The 22,565-nt window shown below is 34.8% G+C and overlaps 1 protein-coding gene across 1 annotated transcript in view; it reads right to left on the minus strand.

Moving 5' to 3' along the window:
- LOC118188853 (four and a half LIM domains protein 2-like) overlaps positions 1–22,565 on the minus strand; it is a 223,863-nt gene that overhangs the window by 40,732 nt on the left and 160,566 nt on the right. Inside the window, exon 5 of the mRNA XM_085810018.1 lies at positions 22,137–22,337. Coding sequence (XP_085666144.1) covers positions 22,137–22,337 — 201 coding nt within the window. The remainder of the gene's footprint in view (positions 1–22,136; positions 22,338–22,565) is intronic.

A 22,565-nucleotide genomic window follows, 5' to 3' on the forward strand; every position in this document is an offset into this window, starting at 1 on the left:
TTTGTTAGTTATTAGTTGTAATATATTATGCAGTATATGTTAGCTTATTAACTCATTATAAATATGAATGTTTGATTTTTATATTTTTTGTTATTAGATTTTAATATATTTTTTATATAAGATATTCTTAATGACAATTATTAACTTATTTATAGAGTCTTTTACTGGCTTATGTTGGAGTTACAAAGAATATAAAGAACTTATAAAAGATGAATAATGGTTATATTATTTTCACTATGAAACGCAAATAAATTAAGTACTTGAGCATAGGTAAAATATTAACAATAATCTCTTTTATCTTTAGCACAGCTTCCTATTTTCTCATGACAGGAGCATTTTCAAATCAGTATTTATATTATTATAAAATATTCGTTGCTTGCTCTTTGGTTCTTTCAATTATGTTTGTGCGAAAAGCTAATTAAAATGTCTTTAGAAAGCATAAAAAATTAAAGTAATTGAGAAACGTAAGATAAACACTCTTTGAATTGTCATAAATAATTTATTTTTCTACCTATAAGGTTAAATTTCTGAGAAAAAGTAATGTTATATTCCCTCAACATGTGGCAGCAGAGTCGTCTATCTAGCTGTCCAGGCCAGGTAATGCCAAGTACGTAACACCGACTTGGAGGATATACATTTGAGCTTTCATTAGCGGAAGCAGGTTATTAATTGGTACTGAAAGTTTGAGAATGTTACTGCGGTTCAGAGACAATGAAGATGTGAGAATGGGACTATTCCATCTTCAAAGTTAACAATCCCACATCTGCGAGAAAAACTTAAATCTTGTGGAACAGTGTGTGATGTGCATAAAGGCCAGTCACCTTGAACCTTGAAGTTTGGAAAATAAAGCTTCTATGGCAGTTCAAAATGCCTGAACATTTTTATACATTTTCTGATGCACCCTGTATTTCCGACGAAAATTTAAAATAAAATATCAAGTTCCAGATGACAAGAGCGGACAGAAGGTGCCGCATGTTTTTCATGTATCATATCCTTCTTTCACGAAGGAGACGACCTTATCGGTTAGCTCAGTTCGCCTTGTTACGCAGGAGGTACAGTTTGACCAAAGGTCTCTGGGACATTTAAAACAGTGAGTTGAAGCCTTCGCCTATCTACTTTCCATTCGAGGCACAGCCTTTTCCACAAAACTCACAGGGCTTGGAGGTAGTCTAATCGACTGATGACTGGAATGTCACACTACCCATTTGCAGAGGTGTTAAATACGTTTTGGATTTGATTTTAATGTATATGCTTAGCTGGCCAAGAATTTGGTCCAAGTTCAATGAAATCAACCACTTAAGATGCATCGCGTGAATGAAACATGAGTTGGAAATTCCATATGAGAAAAACAGGAGGCAAGGTAGGAAAGGAGGAGAACTAAGTCTCATGTAAGATAAACCATTATAGATTTAGCAAAGAAACGACACGCATCCGGGAGACAGATGAAACGATCAATGTAGAGTACATTCTCAAAAACGAAATATAAACACAGGTGCAGCATTTAGACTCAAAAACATAATAAATAAGAACCAAGTACGAAACAGTGGAAATACAAATAGAACATACACTGGTAAAATAAATTAAGAAAATTTGCATATTTTATCGAATTGCATGAAAAGAATTGAACTGAAGGAAAAACCATTGCTTCTAGATAAAAATGCAAATCTTGTACAGCAACTACATACGTGTACACGTGTGTGTAGGAGGAGCCAGCAGAAAACAAGCTTTATAAGCGCGTGGAATGTAAGACGAATTGCATTCGCTAGCACATCACGGCGAATTTCTTGGTGTTATCTTGCAGCAATCGGTTAAATTCACATCGGAACAGCAAAAGTGAGTAACCACCAACGTTTAGATGATGAAATGAGGTGGCGAATTGTGGGGAGGCTGGAGGCAGGCCAATCACAAGTCCAGGTATGCAGAGAGTTTAATTTAATGCCCAGCGTCGTGTGTAACATATGGAAACAGTTCCACAATACTGGATCCATCGAGAGAATGCCTGTGCAAGGTCGTCCAAGAGCCACGACGGCCAGAGAAGATCGCTATTTGTCCATTTTAGCAAGGCGAAACAGAGGGGCTACAGCCTCGGGACCTGTATGCAGCCACCGTGTAACAAGGATGACTGTTTCCAAAAGACTGAATGAGAGAGGTTTGTTTGCCAGAAGACCGGCTGTTTGCGCCCCGCTTACGTCTACGGGCAAGAGAGACCGATTAGCATGGTGCAGGCAGCATAGTGATTGGACTACGGAGCAATGAGCGACCTTTCTGTTCATCGACGAGTCCCGTTTTAGCCTAAACACCGATTTTCGCCGTACTTTCATATGGAGAGAGCCAGGGACCCGCTACCTACACTCTAATGTCCACGAAATCAATAATTATGGCGGCGGCAGTCTAATGGTCTGGGCATGCATCACGTTGGATGGCCGCAGACTTCTCCACGTGTTTGACAGAGGCTCTGTGACTGGTGCGAGATATAGGGATGAGGTCTTGGAAACCTATGTTCGCCTTTTCCGGGGCGTAGTGGGCGCCAAGTTCATCTTACAGGACGATAACGCGAGACCACATAGAGCTCTTCTGGTTGACGAATTTCTCAGAGTGAGGATATTCGCTGGATGGGTTGGCCAGCCAGGTCTCCAGACCTCAACCCTATAGAGCATGTCTGGGACGCTCTGGGGAGGACAATTGCAACTCGCAAGCCCCCTCCGAGAACCATCCATGAAATGAAATCAGCGTTGCTGAATGAGTGAGACCAATTGCCACAGGCATTGATAAACTGCCTTATTTCCAGTATGACATCACGCTGCGAGGCCTGTATGGCTGTAAGAGGGGACCATACTCCTATTAACCCATTTCTTTTGTGTCTTCCGAAACCGCTGTTTCAGACCTTCGGACTCCCATGAGTGTTACACACGAACATGTGTGTTTATTATAACTGTTGAATGTTTATTTTTTTTTGTACCCAAGTAGCACACGACGTTGCAAACTGATCCGAGAGTTCGCAAAGTGGTCGTGGTAACTTTTAGAACGTCTTTACAACGTTGCGAAGACGCAAAATATTTGCCGTTGCGTCTTGGAAGTTAGTCGACGTCGCTGAAACGTCATGATATGACCGCTTTTAGACGTGGTCATTTTAGCATTTTTTTCATAGTTCACCAGCGTTATTTCTAGAATGAAAAGAAACTAAATCTGCCCTTTTAAGAATCTGAAGTCCGCATCGAAACAAAGCTATTACTTTTATTGCAAAAATTCATAACTGAGAATATTTATCTCTCGACGAGTAAATTGGATTTTTCGAAGAGTAAACTGGATAGAAGTAATCTGGATTTTCAAATCTTGTATATGATTTATAGTATTAGAGTGTAAATTAACTAACTTCATTCTAAATTTTCCGGAGAGTTGCTTTCGTTTTTGGTACTGAAAATCATGTACAATTGGACCTTCTCAAATTCTTGTCGTAATAATGCTAATCAAGAGGAAAAGTATTCACGAGCCCGCACAACTCTGTTGTTTCGGGGGCCGGCTGTTTGAGACCGATGCATTATCATACGGAAATTTGAAAGAAGCCAGAAAATTAAAAAAAAAAAAAAAAAAAAAAGCCAACTTTAAATGAAGTGTATAGTACAGTGTAAAACTTCGAAGCAGACAAATTCAGTGTTAAACAGTGAACACTAATTGCTCATAAAACGTACTGTATGCATTCAAGGAAAATTCGAATACGCTTTCATGTTGCGGAAGGGAAAAAACTGATAGCATTTTTTCCTCTGTCCTTGTAAAATATACTATTTCGTTAATGATGTTGGTATTTACACAGCATGCCAAGGCAAAATTAGAGATGACACGACAGCACGCAATTAAGTTTGTTTTAAATTTCTGATTCTAGTTTTTAGGAATTTCTTAAACTGTATATTTAAGGTCATTAATAAGGATTTTATTATTCGATTGAGTTAAAAAATAATAATTCCTTTTTCTGCTATTTCAAATTTATAGGCATGGCCTAATACGACGCCCCTGATGTTAATGCCTAAGTCGAGAGGAAAGCAGTGGGCGTTTCCTTAGAATATTGCAGAAAAGCCTCCAGTCAGTAGATGACCTTGATCATAGGTGTGTTGCGATTGGTGATAGAGTAGCAACTACAACGACGTGATCCGAAGTTAAATCGTCTTATACGTCAAGAACTATATTAATACTGCAGTTAGACAGAATAAAGTCCAGAATATCAGGCCTCAACTGCGGCCTTGTGGGACGAAAAGTAGTTTCTGTGGGAACATAAACAGCAACAGGATGATTCTCCAGGAAATCACGAGGTACTTTACCACTATCACTTTGTACGACGACATAGCCAATTGTTGTGTTTAGCAATGTAGTATCTCAACGATAGTTTCCGTAACCTATCACAACGATAAGACCTGCAATTTTTCATATTATGTTTGACTCCCAGAATAGCGTGCGTCTCAGAGATTAGACAAATATGTGTGTCCTTTTAAAGTACAAAATACCTGAATTGATTCATAGAGTTCCCTGAACCATTAGCATTCGATATCAGAATCCTGATGGGCGTGTAAGTATTAGCCATTATGTTGTTCAGTGAGCATGACTTGAGAATCTGCATTGCAGTTAATACTGTATGTACCAGTAGATCGCACAGCAGCCAACCAAAATCTTTAACTCATTGGAAATTTGTTTAGCTTCAATCCTATGCTGCTCGTAGATCCAGCTACCACAGAGGAGTAGGATTTTCTCGTAATAACTCTGTCAAAATATTTTTAGACGGGAGAGAATTCGTTTTTTGAACCTGGGAATTTTTCCCTCCTCCTGTAAATTGAAGTATGTCCAAGATTACAGTTCGAGCACTTAGACTAACCTGTGCGTGATTTAATACATTCATAAGAAAAATGATTCTCCCCACATTTAATACAGGTGTTAAACAAAAAATCGTCACCTATTTTATACCTACTTCCAGAGGCAAGACTCTTGTCATTTGCTCCTGAGTTGCCTTACGTGAAGGTTCTACTTTTACGGCGTTTAGATTTGCTGATTATGATTTTTCTACTTTTCTGATCAAAGTTTGCTTGCACACGAAAAAGTTGCACAACGGTTTTAAGTGACCCAGTTATGTAAAACGACATTAGTGAAATTTTTCTTGATCATTCTTCTGACTTAAATTGCTGACGAGTGAACCGGATTCTGAACTTGATCAATATGTCGCTGGTCAAGCAAATATTCGCACGTTTTTTGTTGAATTGCTAAAGCCAAAGTTTCGTCTTTAATCGAAGATGAATCATTCGACTTCTACTTTTTGAGAAAATTCTTGCCAGTTATACCTACTGAAGTTTGTGCAAATTTTTCCCCTGCACACGTAATCCAACTACGTCTCGTGGGAACTAGTTCTGACCACCAGGACCATCAAGAATCGACCAACCCCCATGACTTGCAAGTGGAAATGGATTGGAAAATGTTTACTAAAAGTACTAAATGTACTCTTTGCGACACCGAACCTTATAACGTATTTGTCCCGTCTTCTTCGTATGCCTTCGTACTGTAATGGGCAGCACGCTCGGTGGGTATTCTAGAGGTCCGAGGTTCGAGTCCCGGCGAGGGCACTGCACTTTTTTCATGTTTCATGTCTCGAAATAACATAATGTCTCTACAACCTGACCAACCTGATGTGCAAAATACTTTTCAAGTACTCGCCGACTTGCGTGATAGTGATCCTACTCCTGCACATGAACGCATCACTCACAGAACTTAATTCGATGGTGAAGGTAAAGTAAAGAAGATGCCTGAGGTAAAATCTACTATAAACCGTAAAGTCTCTCCTATTCAGGATCTGGAAAGCCTGAAACCGAACATTTTAACCCTTAGAAAACAGAAGCCTTCGCTAACCTATATGCTTAAAATAGCGAAACGCTCATCTCCGTCCATTAACCGTCCCGTCTGTTCCTCTCCTCCTCGTCCATTAACGCAAAAAGAGGTGGGAAGATTTCAAGTGACATCCTTTCTACTTCCTAAAAAAAGAAGCTTTCATCAGTCTTTTAAGTTAACTGTAATAAACTGATACAATGCATATGGGGAAACTGCGCCTGCTACTGCATACTTTAGGGGGAGGGAAGAAAACAATATCGCAATATCGGCCGTTTTGGGTGGTTGTGGTCGCTTGAATGAAAGGCGATCTCGGGCATTTTGGCCTTCAAAGGGTTAAACCTTGAGTTTGCGGCCACTAGGCATGCTAATTTAGAGCCATCTGGTATGTCTTCTGAGAAGTCAGATGCAGCACATACTTCTCAGACGGAAAACGCAGCTCAGACAATCAGAAATTTAGGTTAGATCATGTGCCCATTGGGGCCAATCGATGCTCATAATGACCAGGCTGGCGCAATTCAAACTGATGGACACTTTACACTTTCTAAATACCCAGCTAAGATGTCACCCATTAGCACTGACGAATGTAAATTTAACTGAAGGACTTAAATGAAATGTTAGAAAAAGAAGGGCTCATTTTAATGCAAAGAAGAAAGGTGAAGGGTAAAATGAAATTCACACTAAAAGCCCTGAAACGTATTGTTCTAAACACATGACATCTTTTACCACCCCTTTCTCCACCAGGGGAGAAAATATAAAAGTTGTAATTATAAATTTGCCCATAGACATTGACTCTGCATACATATATGAAAAAATTACTCAAAAGGATTTCATAGTACTAAAGGGGTAGCAGTTAATGCGATGCCTTGGCACTGAAAAAGAAAAGACCCCTCTTTATCTTCTCACCCTGCCTAAAGTGATAAAAAAAGACCATTTACAGTTTGCTATACATTATGCATCTTGATGTTAAGGTGTAGCGTTACAGAGTTCGGCATGGGCCAACTCAGTGTTTTCGATATCAGCTTTACCACCATGCACAGTCGGCATATAATGGTTCACCGCGCTGTTGCCAAAACGCTGGAGATCACGAAAGCTGCAATAACCCTAAATACAGGGGTTTGGAGCCTAAGTCTTGCAACTGTTTGGGAGAACACACAAGCAACTGGAGAGGTTGCAGCGCTTTACCCAAACAAAAATCCACCACGAATCACACCCCTAAAAACGAGGATCTATTAATTGTAAGCAAGTCATACGCACAGGCGGTAAAATCTGATATTTTAGGCGACAAAATCTTTAAAGCAGTTACTGAGGCCCAGCAGGTTATGAAGAACTTTCAAGACCTCATTTCTTTACTACACAACTCGGAACATATGGCTGCTGAACCAAAATTAGTGAGGCCTGAATTAGCTAACAACTATGAACTCTGGACCTCAACCGAAAATGAACCCTGTGACGATTATGAACTGGAATCCCTAGAATCTTACTACAAAAATGGATGAATTGCAAGATTTCCTGATCATACAACAACATAGACGACGCACTCAACTACAGAAATATGCGCAGCATCAGCTCACAATATCAGTCTTCCCAATTACCGAAGATACAGATGCGATAGAATTTGTCATAGAGGATATGGAATGCTCATTTATGTGAGAAATTCCGAAAGTCTCAATTCAATCTATAGCTTAAAAATAGTCTCAATTAAAGCTTCTGTCATTCTGATAAAAGTAACGGCTTTGAGGAGGTCATAGCCAAAGTACGCATCCCCAACTGGGACAAAGTGACAGTGTGCGCTCTTTACAACCCCAAATGATAAGAACAAATATTACGAACATTTTTAATGAGAGATCATACCTTAAAAGCATTATTAATAAGTATGAATTAAAATATTATTTTTCTCCTTTACTAACTTCCTGCGGAATCAGCGTTGTTACTAATGCTATTAGCATTTCCTGCTGCATTAAAAAAAATGTAATAAACGTTTGAGAAAGTATCGAAAAGTGTCGTGCGTCATTTGAGAAAAGTTACGCAGTATTGTCATGCTTTTATTCAAAAACGCGTAATTTTTTTTTAAATTGGCAAACAGTCACTGGAAAGTATACAACGGCTAAAAGTTAAAAAATAGTAGTGATTTAAAATGAAAAGGTGTCTAAGTTCAACAAGGCAACTTAAGAGTGCCATTCAATTCCACCCTCGCTTGGAACCCGCAAATAACAGTTGCCGTAGGCAAAGCAACAGGAATTTCGCGAAAAATAAGTAACTTTATCGATTCGCCATCGACACTGGATCTTGCAAAGAAAAAGAGAAGTCATAACTCCATTCTTCGTTCTGTACTGACCTGCACCTTCCCAGCCTGGTTCACAGCCTCAAATCCTGCGTAAAATCAAGAGGACTCTCTAATTTATTCGCAATGAAGATTTGTACAAAGACCCAAAACTGGAAGTCTTAAAAATTTTCACCAGTAAACTTCAGCGAATCAGCAACACTTGACTTTTCAGATTACCATGCTTTCCAAGTTTATTTTATCTTCTGCATTTCTTTTCATTAAGCTGTAATATCCTAGCTAAATTAGTACTCCTTGAAACCTAGAATACTTAAGAACTATGTAGCGACTTATCGCAATAGTTCTCGTACGTAAATGACAAATCCAAAGAATTCATCTTTTAATCCAGCTCAGATTAAATAACAGGTGGCCCCTCCTCAGGCTTACAGTAAGCCTCCACTTGGGCTTTAACTCAAGATAGAAAATTGGAAACAAATCTAATACTAACTAAACTAAAACCAGCCGAAGCTGCACAGAAATAACTAACAGAGTTGGCCTTTATTAAAGATCATCGACGAATACTAGCAGGCACGTAACAATATGGCCGGATCGTAGTGAGATTAGAATTTAAACAACAACGTGGCCGGAAGGCAGAACACGCTCTCCTAGGCTCTTCTAAGATATTCTAGTGAAGTGATCGAGACTTCAACTGAAATACTGGTTTCTACCACAGTTACATAAAATGCAATCCTGAAAACTCATTCTGGTATGGAATCGTAGGTGGGAAACAACAAGGTAAAGGAAAGGCTTGTTCCAAAATAAAAATAACTGTTAGAAAATTAAACCCCTACAAGCGCCATTCCAGTTTCGGTTATATGGGCACTTTTCTTATAACTCTTCGATGTTTATATGCTGTCACACTCACCAAATCCTCCAATTTACATATATGAGTGCAATCCATCGCACACTATTATTAAAATTATGCGTAAAAATTATGCGAGGCTTTACCTAATCGGGGTTATCTGAGGTGCTGGTAATAGCGTGATTAATTTCACGCTGACCCTAGGCTAAATATCAAAGTAAGTCTCTCAGAATACAGATATCATCCTGTGCTATAAATAACTACGGAAGGGCGATTTAGAGCTATAAGCAGAAACTGAAGATGCAGAAATCTCGCTGAAATAGGAGTGTTATTTTATTGCCCAAAGAATTGTTGTGGAGAGATAATAAATATGTTTCAGTGGCAAATGAAAAGAAGAAATATTCTGAACACTTTTAATAAGAGATCATACCTTAAAAGCATGATTGATAAGTATGAATTAAAATATTATTTTTTTACTTTACTAACTTGCTACAGAATCAGCATTGTTACTAATGTTATTAGCATTTCCTGCTGCATTTCAAAAATATGTGTTCTCGGAAAAGTGTGATAAACGTTTGAAAAAGTATCGTGCGTCAGTTGAGAAAAGTTAGGCAATATTGTCAAGCTTTTATTGAAAAACGCATAGTTTTTGAAAATTGGCAAACAGTCACTGAAAAGAATCCAACGGCTAGAAGTTAAAAAATAGTAGTGACTTAAAACGATATTGCAGTTTTTACGACTTGAGTACACTTTCGCTTCTATTTAGGGTTTCAATAACCGATAGTGTTGACAAGACAGCGAACTTATTCGAAAACTTTAGACAGGCTACGAAAAATAACAGTTGTTAAACAGAAAAGTAAAAAAAGAAAAGGGTCTGAAATATCGTTTGCACTAGTTCACTGAGCTTGCAAGTTCTTTCCGTCTCCTCGCTTGTGGTCCTCCAAACAGGAGTTTTGCCAAAGGTAATTACAGAGCTTTGTTAACGAGCAACGAATAAACATTTGCTATTTTTTGCTTTAGACGATTCGTCTGAAGCAGATGACAAGCACTCAAAAAGAGAAATCTTATTTTGTTAAAGAATTACGTCCACACCAGCAAAAGCATTTTGTACTATTACATGTAACGGCAACGTGTAATAGTAAGCAACTATTACACGTTCCCTTTACGCGTAATAGTACAAAATGCTTTTGTACTCTTACATGTACAAACTATTACAAAGTTGCTATTATTTATTAGTTACTATTTTGTAACTTGCTTACTATTAATCGTAGCGGGAACGTACGTGTACTAATAGTAAGCAAGTATGCAAAAGCTTCATTTCAAAAGCTAGGCATTACTTCGAATGTTATAATAGGAAAAGTAATAAATGTTTTAAGATACATGTCTTCTTTTTGGAACTTTTCTTTTGCTGAAACAAGCTAGTAAATTAATGAGTTAAGAGATCTTTGCACTTAATTAAAATAGATTTCATACGTTATTTTGTATTATGCTACAGTGTTTTCAATGGAACACACTTAAGCCATTATTCAAGTTTGAATGCCCAAAAGAATTTGAATGGGAAGACTTAACGTTTATGAGCTCATAAGCGAGACTTCATATAACTTTTTTAGGCAGAAGCATTTCTTGCATAAATTTATCTGCTAATATTCATCATTTGTTTGTTAGTGTATAATTGCAAAAAATAATTAAAGCTAAATTTAAACATTTAGTTCTGAAATACGAATAAATGGTAAGTACTGTTGCCTGCGTACGGTTTCGTAATGGACTGAATGCACACAGAACCGACGATAGCTCGATATAATTTATTTTTCCAAACGAAATATTTTGCAGTTCTGAAACTTTCCACAAAAGTACTCGCACAATTTTCTCAGAATAAAAAAGCACGATCAGTAGTTACCATTTCAAACTGCTAAGAACGTTAAGCAAAGCGCATATATATATATATATGTAAGATAAAAATGTATGAATCAGAATTATAATATAACTATAAACATTAATTCTTCCTCTCTATTCTAAAATCGTAATAACTTATCTGCATTGCGTCATTCAAATTAATCATGCGATCTTACGTAACCGTTAATACCATATGCCTCTTGACGACCAATCACCGAATTGTAAACCAAAACTTTTCTCTTCGCGTGCTTCCATCTTTCATAACTACGCACTTCAGCTTTTGCTCTCTACTGTGCTAAGATGTAATTTCGCTGGCTTGCTTTCTATCCCAACAATATCAAAAATGTAAATCTTCTGTGGAAAGGCACGACTAGAGTGACAAGTGATTGTGGCCACAAATATCAATTGGAAATAAAAATGGAATTAAAACTGCCTCGACTGCCAACTTCTTTAAATATTACGCAATCAAAATTCTTCTTCAATATGGGTCTAATCACGCATCTACAGTGTTCCGTCATTTCCTTGTGCTGTTATTATGACAATTAAGCCGGTAGGATAGTTTCCTGCAGCCTGAAACCTCAATGGAAAATTTAATTCTGCTCTTCAAATCATCGTTTTGTGATAAATTCAAGATAATGTGAAAGAAGTGAATCATCAAATTTGTTTTTTCAGTGTTTAAAAAATAACAGATCATTCTTCTGCTATGGTGTTTTGCAAGTGCTTCAAAAAATAATCACGCGTAGTGTTTACAGATTGAAAGTAATCTCTCGATAAATTGAGAAGTCCGAATGCCTAGTGAAAGTTAAATCATCAGTGAATAACCGTTTATGAATTTAAGCATTACAGCGAGTTCAAGGTCGATCTGAGTTAGTATTTGCAAGTATGAGCGACAGAAAATTATTTGCACTTCCGCTTTTTCAACAGCTCAAAAATTGTTACATTCGTGTGACTCTAACTCAGGAACTAAATCATTTAATATGTTGCGAATTCTATAGTTTTGATTTCATCTTTGGTTAAAATTTCTGCAATTTATTTTGAGAAAATCTGAAATTCTTGTTCATTAATTTTTCTAATTTTTCATAATTATGTGTGAGCAAATTAAGTAACGAATTTTCAGCTATTTAAATTATTCATAGGGAAGGATATTAAGATAAGTTTTTATGTTTTTGAAAATTTGTTGAGAATTTTGAATACGAATTTTATAATTATTCTAAAAATAAAGATGTTAAAAATAAGTGATATTAGTACAGATAAGTAATATGAAATTATGGTAAATGCATGTTAAAATTTGTGGATTAATGTATGTTAAGTATAGTATGATGAGTGTGTACTGGTTCCTTCAACAGAGGCCTGTAATTACCTCTGTACCAGTTTTTCCTTTTACCCTCTTCATGCAAGATAATGTTGGAGGCTCTCATTTTAAGAATGCATGTAAATTTTTTATATTATTATTATTATTGTTATTATTATTATATTTTTTTATTATGGAATGTATTAGTGCAGTTCTCAAAGGCTAGTTACCTTAACGCAAGGAACGGAGGCCTTTTCAAGTAACTGTCTAGGCACCCTGGGCCACTAGTGCAGAGAACACACTGGTTAGCTCAAGAGGACAGCCCTGTTAATGGATATGTTTGTTTAGAAGTATTGCGAGGCTTTCAGTTTGGTAAAATCAGGAATTGTAAATGAAAGATGATAACGGTGAAACAATAAATTCTGAAAATCTTAATCCTATTATTTATGATGTTAAATTATAATTTATCAGTATGGAAATAAGTATCATAAATATTTATGTGCATTACATTTAATTATAAGTAATGATTATGTGAATTCTCAAACAAAAAGACTTTTTGGACCAAAATGCTGAAAAATTCAATAGGACTCTAAAAATTAAAAATTTATTTAAAAAAAAAATTGATATTTATAAATTATACTTTACAGGACAAAAATTTTATGATTTATTTATTTTTATGTTTTTTCATTTGCTAGTGCTTTAACTCTTTCTCTTTAAAAAGGCTTCTCTGTCGCTACGCCTTTTTCTTTTTTAAGGGGGGAAATATGTAAGATAAAAATGTATGAATCAGAATTATAATATAACTATAAACATTAATTCTTCCTCTCTATTCTAAAATCGTAATAACTTATCTGCATTGCGTCATTCAAATTAATCATTTGATCTTACGTAACCGTTAATACCATATGCCTCTTGACGACCAATCACCGAATTGTAAACCAAAACTTTTCTCTTCGCGTGCTTCCATCTTTCATAACTACGCACTTCAGCTTTTGCTCTCTACTGTGCTAAGATGTAATTTCGCTGGCTTGCTTTCTATCCCAACAATATCAAAAATGTAAATCTTCTGTGGAAAGGCACGACTAGAGTGACAAGTGATTGTGGCCACAAATATCAATTGGAAATAAAAATGGAATTAAAACTGCCTCGACTGCCAACTTCTTTAAATATTACGCAATCAAAATTCTTCTTCAATATGGGTCTAATCACGCACCTACAGTGTTCCGTCATTTCCTTGTGCTGTTATTATGACATATATATATATATATATATATATATATATATATATTAACATATGTTACGGTGAAACACCGAAATCTTGAGAATGTCGACTTTCACCGGTGAATGTCAACATTCACATAGTCACTTGGTGTATGTCCGAAATATTTTCCAAATACTCTTATTTCTGACTTACACCGGTGAATGTCGACATTCACCATGTACTAATGGTGAATGTTGAACATATAAGAATATTATATTTCCTTCTCCGTAATTCATTCGCGGAAAAATGCACTTGAGACTCAGAATAAGAACTTAAAACACACAGTACATTCAAAATGAGAAAGGAAAATAATAGAAGTTATAAACTTACTAAATTATGTGATTCAAATCTTATTTATTGCAACAACTTAAACTATTATGACACTTTGGATTGCACAAGAGGCCCTTGCTTTTACAACTGCATTTATTTGTGGAACACTTCCTTTTGGAATGGCAGCGTGTACATATACTCCTCTGTTTTCGACCTACACCAGAGCATATCTGTGATTGTCGACATACACCGGTGAGGGTCCGAATGTACAAGAATGTAAAGAAATATTCGATCTTTCAACGACGTATTTGGTGAATGTTGACATTCTCCGGTGAAAGTCGACATGCTCCAATTTCGGTCTTTCACGGTAACATATATATAACTGGAAGCTCGTACAGAGATCTCTCAATACTTCGAAGTTACATTGATCTGAAAAAAACTGAGAACTCATGCTCTCTCCGGTCTTATATCGTTTTCCCTGGCTGCAGAGAAATCTCTAGTACTTCCATTTCTCAAAATTACTGGAAGATATATACAACTAAAATTACATACAAGGGTCGGATACGGTTATAGTTACTTATAGGGATCAATTACAGTACCAAATACAGTTATACACTGGCAAGACAAAAATGTATCCAAATAGTCGACAAAATTAGTTGCCAAAACCATTGTTATCTTGGCAATATCTCACCAGCTGAACGAGGTAGCCAGTTACCTCAATGTTAAATAGATTTGCCCCTCTAATCTTATTTTTCTGTCAAATCTTCGCTTTCTCAAGCCATTTTATGTTACATTATGCAAGAGATACCACAATTTTACATATAATTTCACTCAAATTATTTACATATATACACAATTCGTTACAATATAAAGTACAAGGATTTCATATGATATTCAGAATTTTTATAAAAATTTATTAAAATTTATTTATCTTTATTTACATTGTAAGGATATTAAGTTTTACTAACGTTTATTTTATTTTAAATCTTTACTATCACTTCTTATTTTCTACTTCCGGCCAGAATTAAAAGCTTTAACTTATTTATGCAAATTTGTCTTGCGAACGCCAAGTACTTAAGTTGTGGCTTTTTGCCAAGCAAGAGAGAGGAAGGAGTTAGTAGAAGCAGGCCGCTTGCCTTAGCAGTTTTACTCGCTTGCTGGTTGCCTTCAAGGCCAGAGGTTTAATCCTCTTGATAATTTTAAACGTATCGTAGTGTTAACAGTTCTCTGTACTACATACGGCCTTTCTGTTAATATACGGCCAATCTTCAAGTAGCCACTTGTTTATTAATCCAAAGTTAGTTTAGTTAGAATTTAGTTAATATTTTTATATTCTTACGTTCAGACCACAAGTGGTTAGTCTCTGTATTCCGAAGTCCGGAAATCATTGTAAAGAGAGAAAAATAAAGGGTTTCGTATACCCTTCCTGTGTATCTTGTCTACTTCCCAAATTTATTGAACATAGCTTTAGTAAGCTCCCTGTTCCGAGTCAGGTCATGTAATGTTCCCGAAGCAAGTAAGGAGGAACACTGAACCTAATAACATGTATACAAAATTCATAACGGCATTTTAAACATGATTAGAATTATTAAATAACACACGTTTAGACGATTTTCAACACTCTGCTTTACTTCCTATAAATGATACAAAATAAACACTTGTCTAATTTAATTTTCAACTTTGTGTTGAAATTAATGTAAAGTTTATAAAATTAATTACCGTAATTTGAACCTAAGTTGCATTTATAAATATTTTTATGTTTAGTGAACTGTAACGAGATCGTTCTAGTGAAGTAGGATAATGCAATGCACGAGATCTATTTTTTTAGGCAATGTGTCTGTTATGGAACACAAAGGAAACAAACAAAATTTTTCAAATTATCAAGTATTTTCTGAATTTACATGCATTTCTCTATTTTCTATAAAATTTTCTTGTAAGTTTAAATATTTATCGTAACAAACAGCAAGTTTTTGCATCCTTCCCTCATTAGAATTCTACTGTTGATGATGATAACCATTTATTCATGGTCATTTTCACTTTTCCATCAGTAATTTCCATTTCTTCATGCTTCTTGCCTAAATCTCTTGTTTGCGTGAATTTGGGTCTCATATGTCTGCATCATATCGTCAGTTTACAGATAGCCGACCAGCACTATTCGTTAGTTCTATATCTCCTGTTCTACTGGGCCGATTGACAAAATTCAAATTCCGTTTTTCGTGTCTTGAAAGCGCGACTTAGGATGCATATTAGATTTATATATAGTATTGTTCGAACATAGGTATTTTGACACAAAATTGGTTTTTTTTTTCTGAAATAACATACCAATTTTGTTTTCAGTATTTCCATTCTACGACTCAAATTATGTCTAGATATTAAATTTTGTAAAATTTGGTGCGAAATGTACGGAGAAATTCAAAAATTTATCTTGGCACAATTTTTCAGTTTGCGTCAAGAATAATTCACTTGGCGAAACTCTTAAATATGTAGCAACCAATTTCCCTTTCCCTTCCATTATGCTGGAGCGGAAAAAAAAGGCACCTCGCTCCTACTTTTTATATTGCGCGTAAGCGGAAAAACGTCACTGCGTTTCTACTTCTAAATACTAATTTTAGCAAAGTGTCTAAACCCCATTTGATGTTTTATCGCTTTCAACAAATATATTAAATTTAAAAACTCGCCAATATATAAATTCACGTATAGCTTCGGAAATTTTGAATAAAAAACTGTAATTTTTTACAGGTATGCTTAGAAATACGTCTACTTTAAGATTATGGTAAAAATTTTATAGATTATAATTAAAACATTTTTGAAAAAATTATAAAAATTATTTAAAAATACAAATTTAAAAAATAAATCATAAAAAATGGGTGAATTTTATTTGGAATGAACCTAAATTTCTAAATGTGAAAGGAAGGATCAAATAAGTTTAATAAAAAAAAAGAGAGATTAATAAATATATATACCAAACTCAATTCACATTGAGGATCTAAATTTTTGAGAGCTAATTTTTTAAAAACTACTCGTACAATTTTTACAAAACTTAGTAGTTTGGCATAATTTGAGTCGTAGAAACGAAATATGGAAAAAATTGGTATGTTATTTCAGAAAAAGTCTGATTTTGTTTCAAAATATCTATATTAGAACAATCATATATATAAATCTAATACATATCCTAAGTCGCACTTTCGAGACATGAAAAACGCAAGTTAAATTTCGTCAATCCGCCCAGTAGAACGGGAGATATAGAACTGTCTCCATTTTTTTTCTTCAGATCTTAAAATTATGACCCAAATATCTCACTTCAGCTCGAATATTGATGACTTAATAAGATCTCTTTAAGAGCACCTTAAGACGTTTAAATAGAAATTACTTGTGAGTCTAACAATTACTATTCTAATTATTCATTCTATTCTATATTCTAATTATTTAATTATGAAATATTTCATGCTTTCTACGAACTTTCGTACTGCGTGTCGTACTGCGTGACAATGAAACTAGTAGGAATTAACTGATCATCTGAATTTTCGAATTTTCTTTTTTGTTAAATCTTCATTGATAGAAAGCTTTGAAAAAGGGAAGAAAATGTAAATTTCAGCCGAGAAACGTGGTTCAGATACATCAGGTAATGAAATAAAACACCAACTTAAAAAGCAAATAATATGACTTAAGTAAAGTGAATAATGTATACCAAGTCAAAAATCTCATGGTTTAAGAGTTTTTCGAAATTTATATTACTGTTTATTACTGTCATGAAACTTCTTTCAAACGGTTACACATACTTCTACTGATATTGATAACACATGGTTTTAAATGACTGCTCACGCATTTGAAACAAAAAAACTATTGACTGCAAGTATGCCGACGTATCTTTCTCCAACAGATTGATGGACGGTTTTCAAAATGTGACACATTGAAGACCCGATTTCTTTTGGGATGTAAAAAGATTTGTGGGTATGAAGATGTTGGTATAGAAATAGAAGAGTTTTATTAGCTAACATATGAGAGAACCTCTTAGAGAGAGAGAGAGAGAGAGAAGTTAGTCTAAAAATAGCTCCTGGAATCATCTTTTAGTAGTTGGCGGGATTTGCTCTGGAAGGGGAAATGCAACTTAAATCTGCTTTTGACCCCGTGAAACTCGTGCAAGAACTTTAAGCACGCTCCTAAATCTGAGTTTTTTAAGGCAACACATCCTATTAGTTTTGCAGTGTTAAACCAGACATATTTCTGGCGTTTTACTTACCCAGTAGCCTTACGGAATAATATTAGTAACTGAAAAAAGTCAAAGCTTCAATAAAAAGGAAATAGGCTAACCTTATCAAAATGCTTCCAGTTACCTCAATAATTCTCGTTAAAATATAAATTAGAAAAATTTATTAAGAATCCTTACCAATTTCATTAAAAATTATTAACATTTGTAGATAGTTTTAAGTATTCAAAATGAATGACGGAAACTTCCTGCACTGTGTGAAAAATTAATTATCTTATTAAAAATGCTTTAAATTTTTAAAATTTTATCTTTGAATTTATGGATTATAAGATAATTGCATTTGTGGTTTAGAATAAAAAGGAATCGACCGACAGCATATATAAAATATGATGAAAACTTGTTCATAGAATTTCCAAATGCCTTGAAGTAAAAGTGGGAATAAAGAATAAATTAAATGTACGCGCAAGTTAAGTACATACAATGTTATTCCATTTGTTCCAACGATTCTACATTCCCCAAATTTCTATTGGTAACGTGCGCTTAAAGGTACTTAACGAGATCGATGGTGCCGCCAAATGCGAGATTTACACTGTTGTTAGATTTCAAGCCGAAGTTCAAATTAACCGCTCAAAATAATAGCAGTTCAAATCAATTTCTGTAATGTTCATAAAAAAGGAAGAAAAAGATTGCTTGAGTGATAAATGCTACCCGTAAATGGTACCTGAAGATTGAAGGAGGACAAACAAATGTCTATCATATGATGGGAGAAAGAAAGTATTGGGTAATTGATGATTTCTCTTGAATTATGTGTTATGCGACGAAAGGCTTACTAACCAGGCAACAAGCTTCTATAAACATCAAGTAAGTAACTGGCGATGCGTTATGACAATTGTTTTGTTTGGAAAGGTAACTATGCGAGGAAATAACAATTTTATGTGGTTAACGTTTGATGCACTGAAGATTTTTCCTTCCATTTCCTAGCTCTTCGAAAATTAATTAAAATAAAACAGCCTTAATGTATGTTACGATACTTTTCCTTTAAAATGTATTAAATGTCAGGCATAAACTGAAAATTGTTATGTATCTTTGCAATATAAATCTCATCAAAACATGAATTTCTAGCCTAATTTACATGTTTTTAAATTAATGTTTACTTAAATTTCGATATGATTTCGTGTATCGTCAGGTTGTTGCCCAATTTATTAGTAATTCACGCAAAAAATATTTTTAGATTATCATTATGGTATTATGAACTTAAAACGGCTATTATTAACACAACGAATTTGCTGTTCATTGCATCGAAGAGATAATGTTTCATGTCATGTTGAAATTTTAAAGCAGTACTTCTTTCTCTCTCAGTGTCATAGAAAAAGTCTCGAATTAAAGTGATCTATTTGCGATCGAATAAATTTCTAAATTTTCAGAATTTCTAAAATTCTAACAAACTTTAAAAAATTATTGCGCTTTTTAATCTACAAATTTATTAATTTATGAAATGCTTAGTAATTGTATATTAGGACTAATAAAACTATTATTAATTAAATTTATTGTAACACAGAGTTAAAATATTACTGGTTACCGTTTTATTACAGTATTAAGAAAAACTCAGTGGTATACTGCAAAACTCAAAATTGGCAATAGTTCGAATATGCTGAGAGAGCATGAGAAAATAATTTTTTTGAGCATGATAATGATATAAAGATAAATGTTAAATTCCAGCATGTTGTAGATTTGCTATATGTCTAAATACTGCAACAGGTTTTCTAAATCATGTGAGGTGTAAGACTTACTTCTACTTTTTTTCTGCAGAGAATTGTTGACAGTGTTTAATTTCTTTTACGTTTGAAGAGCTAATTCAAAGATTGTGGTAGTAATGGCTAAGAGCCAAAAGTTTCTTCGAAAGAATTACTACTGTTGATGATAAATACTAAACTCTGACACGTGATTCTCCGCAAGTGACACACCGAGAATAATCAAAACAAAGCCTTACACATTTCTATATTACTTCGCTTTGTTAGAAAAAGATTAACAGAGCAAAAATTGTTGAATGAAGAAAACTTGTTACGAATTTTCTCTTTCCTTACTCTGTGCCCACATTGTGTAACTGGAAACACGCCCAGCTAGCAATCGGAAGCCCAGATGTGGAATTATGGCGATGGCATTGCTGATTTTTCACGTTTCCAGCCGCGATAAGTATCTAATCGCCTTACAAACTATTATACATAACGAGCAGACAAAATACTTATTTTTTTTACTATGTCCATGTTTTGAAATAAAAAAAAATATTTGAGGTATAAAAGAGAAAAATTCAGCGACATAAATATAAATGGGATCAAAATTCAATGGAAAAAGAAAACAGAGATGTTTTAAAATCAATCAATCAGATTTTAAAATCAATCATAAGAGCCGCCTGCTTCAGCTGCATCTCAGATTTGACCAGTAGCACCCAGGGTAAAGGAATCCAAAAGTTCGTACTAATCTCCCCATAATAACGAGCTCTCGAGAGCTCTTCAGAGTGAGCCTCCAAAATCGCAATGTCGATGCAGTCACAAATCTCCACATCTATTTCATATTTATTCGAAACCCAAATCCACTGATGTGACCATTGAAAGTCAATCGCCGCTGACCACCATGCCTGCTGACCGCTGACCAAGTCCGAAGCAGTTAATAATTTAAAACTACTTCCAGTCCACTGTTTACAAAACTTCTAAGTTTATGCAATAAGGCGTACCCTGGTTTCTAAAACAGATTTTAAAATTTACAGAACATCCTTTTCGAGTTTAGATTGGTATGAAGATAAGTTCATTTTCAGATGGGCGAAAATTTATCGTAATTTTTTATGGCAGTTAGGTTATGTTGCATTGCATAATAACGGCAAAGCAAAGCAAGACATTTCTCTACACGTAGAGATCAGTGAGGAAGGATACCTTCATGCAGAACTTCCTTAGAAATCTGGACCAGTATTTATGCTACATATTGAGAAAATTCTAAAAATACCCACGCATATAACTCAATCCATGTCAGGAAATCACGCTAGCTGATGATAATTAGGTAACTGGGTAAGGCAAAGTTATGGCCATTTCTGACCATCTGCGTAGAACGGAATGGCTTATTGGATGCCTTTCGCTTATTGGAAATGGCTTATTGGATGGCTTGTTGGATACTGAGTAAATTTACATTTTATATGAAGGAAAAATGTGAGTTATTACTACTCAATTGTTTTAACCATTTGTCGCGCCAAGCACTTGATTATCATTTCGCGGTACGGAAGATTCTTATTTGTGAGCTGTCGTATTCATTACTTATCTCGTAAAATTAAATGAACTCCTATCAGAATTTAATTTAGTTTATTTAATGGTTAAATATTAATTGATAATAACAGAACGGCAATTACTAACATTAAAGACAACATTTTTAAAAGTCTTACATTTGAGCCGTTTAAGGTACTCAAAAATAAGACTTTTATATGTATGCAAATTGAAAAGCAAATGATCAAAACTGTATTTCATAAGTTTCATTTTTTTAGAGCTATAACTTATTAAAAGTACGAGAAATGTTTCCGAAGTTCCAGGAATTTAGGTATAATTATTTTATTTCGTCAATTTTCGTCAATATTACATTGCAGTGTTTCAACAGAATTCCCAATGAACTGAATACAATTATCCCAACGGAGAACTAATTTTTAAAACCGTCCTGAATGAACTTTTCTCCGCAATTCACGTATTTATGGCATGGTTAAGCTCTCATACTATAAAGGTAAGTAACCCAGTAAAGCCTTTTTCAAATGCGGGATCAGATGTGGGAACAGACATTGAACAATTTCTAATATTTTCACATCTTCTCCCCCTCCCTAAAAATTGCTCTTTACATCTTCCATGTTTGCAAAACTAGTGCTACCAAAAATGCGCCTGTATCAGTCAAACAACCGAATGGGACTAAACAATATTGAACAAGATAGCTACATAAACATATCAAGACTTGCCTCTGGTCATTGACTATAAGTTCTAGGAATTGAATTACAGCTCAATTTTTAGGACTCTGGAAACGTCCTACGTGTAAATACTCCAATTTACTTATTCAAAGTTTGGGTGAAGTCGTCATATTTATTTTATTAAAACAGACTCGAAGTTTAAAAAGAATGCATCTCAAAAATATAATACTATTTTTAAATTCTCAGCTGAGCAAAATTACGCGAAGGATATACACTTTATACATTTTATAGCATCATACCTTAGAATCTATTCCAATAATTTTTCCACATTCGTCGCAAGTATTGGAAAACACTTGTTCATAGCATCTGGTACAGTACGGATGTTCATCCCTCAAGACATACCGTTGGCCGGTAAGCGACTCATCGCACTGCCAGCAGCAGAAATGGCTCGAATGCCAGTCTTTGGACATCGCTTTTGTGTACTCTCCGGAGAAAATGAGCTGAAAATAAAGAGAAAAGAAATATATTAACACAAAATCATGAATTAATTTTTTTGATAGCGTAATCTACAAATTTTAAATCTAAAGGAAAGAATATTTGTTGTGCTGCTTTTCTTGACCACAGCTAATGAGAAATATTATCCAGGCTTCCAAAAGATTGCTGTTTATCTATACATAGTTTATTTATTCTTTTTAATTACACCTTTTGCACTTTTTGAATGCAGCTTT

Source organism: Stegodyphus dumicola, chromosome X2 (genome assembly GCF_044657685.1).
Source record: "Stegodyphus dumicola isolate Sdum_Otavi_A_Nest chromosome X2, ASM4465768v1".
Taxonomy (NCBI): Eukaryota; Metazoa; Arthropoda; class Arachnida; order Araneae; family Eresidae; genus Stegodyphus; species Stegodyphus dumicola.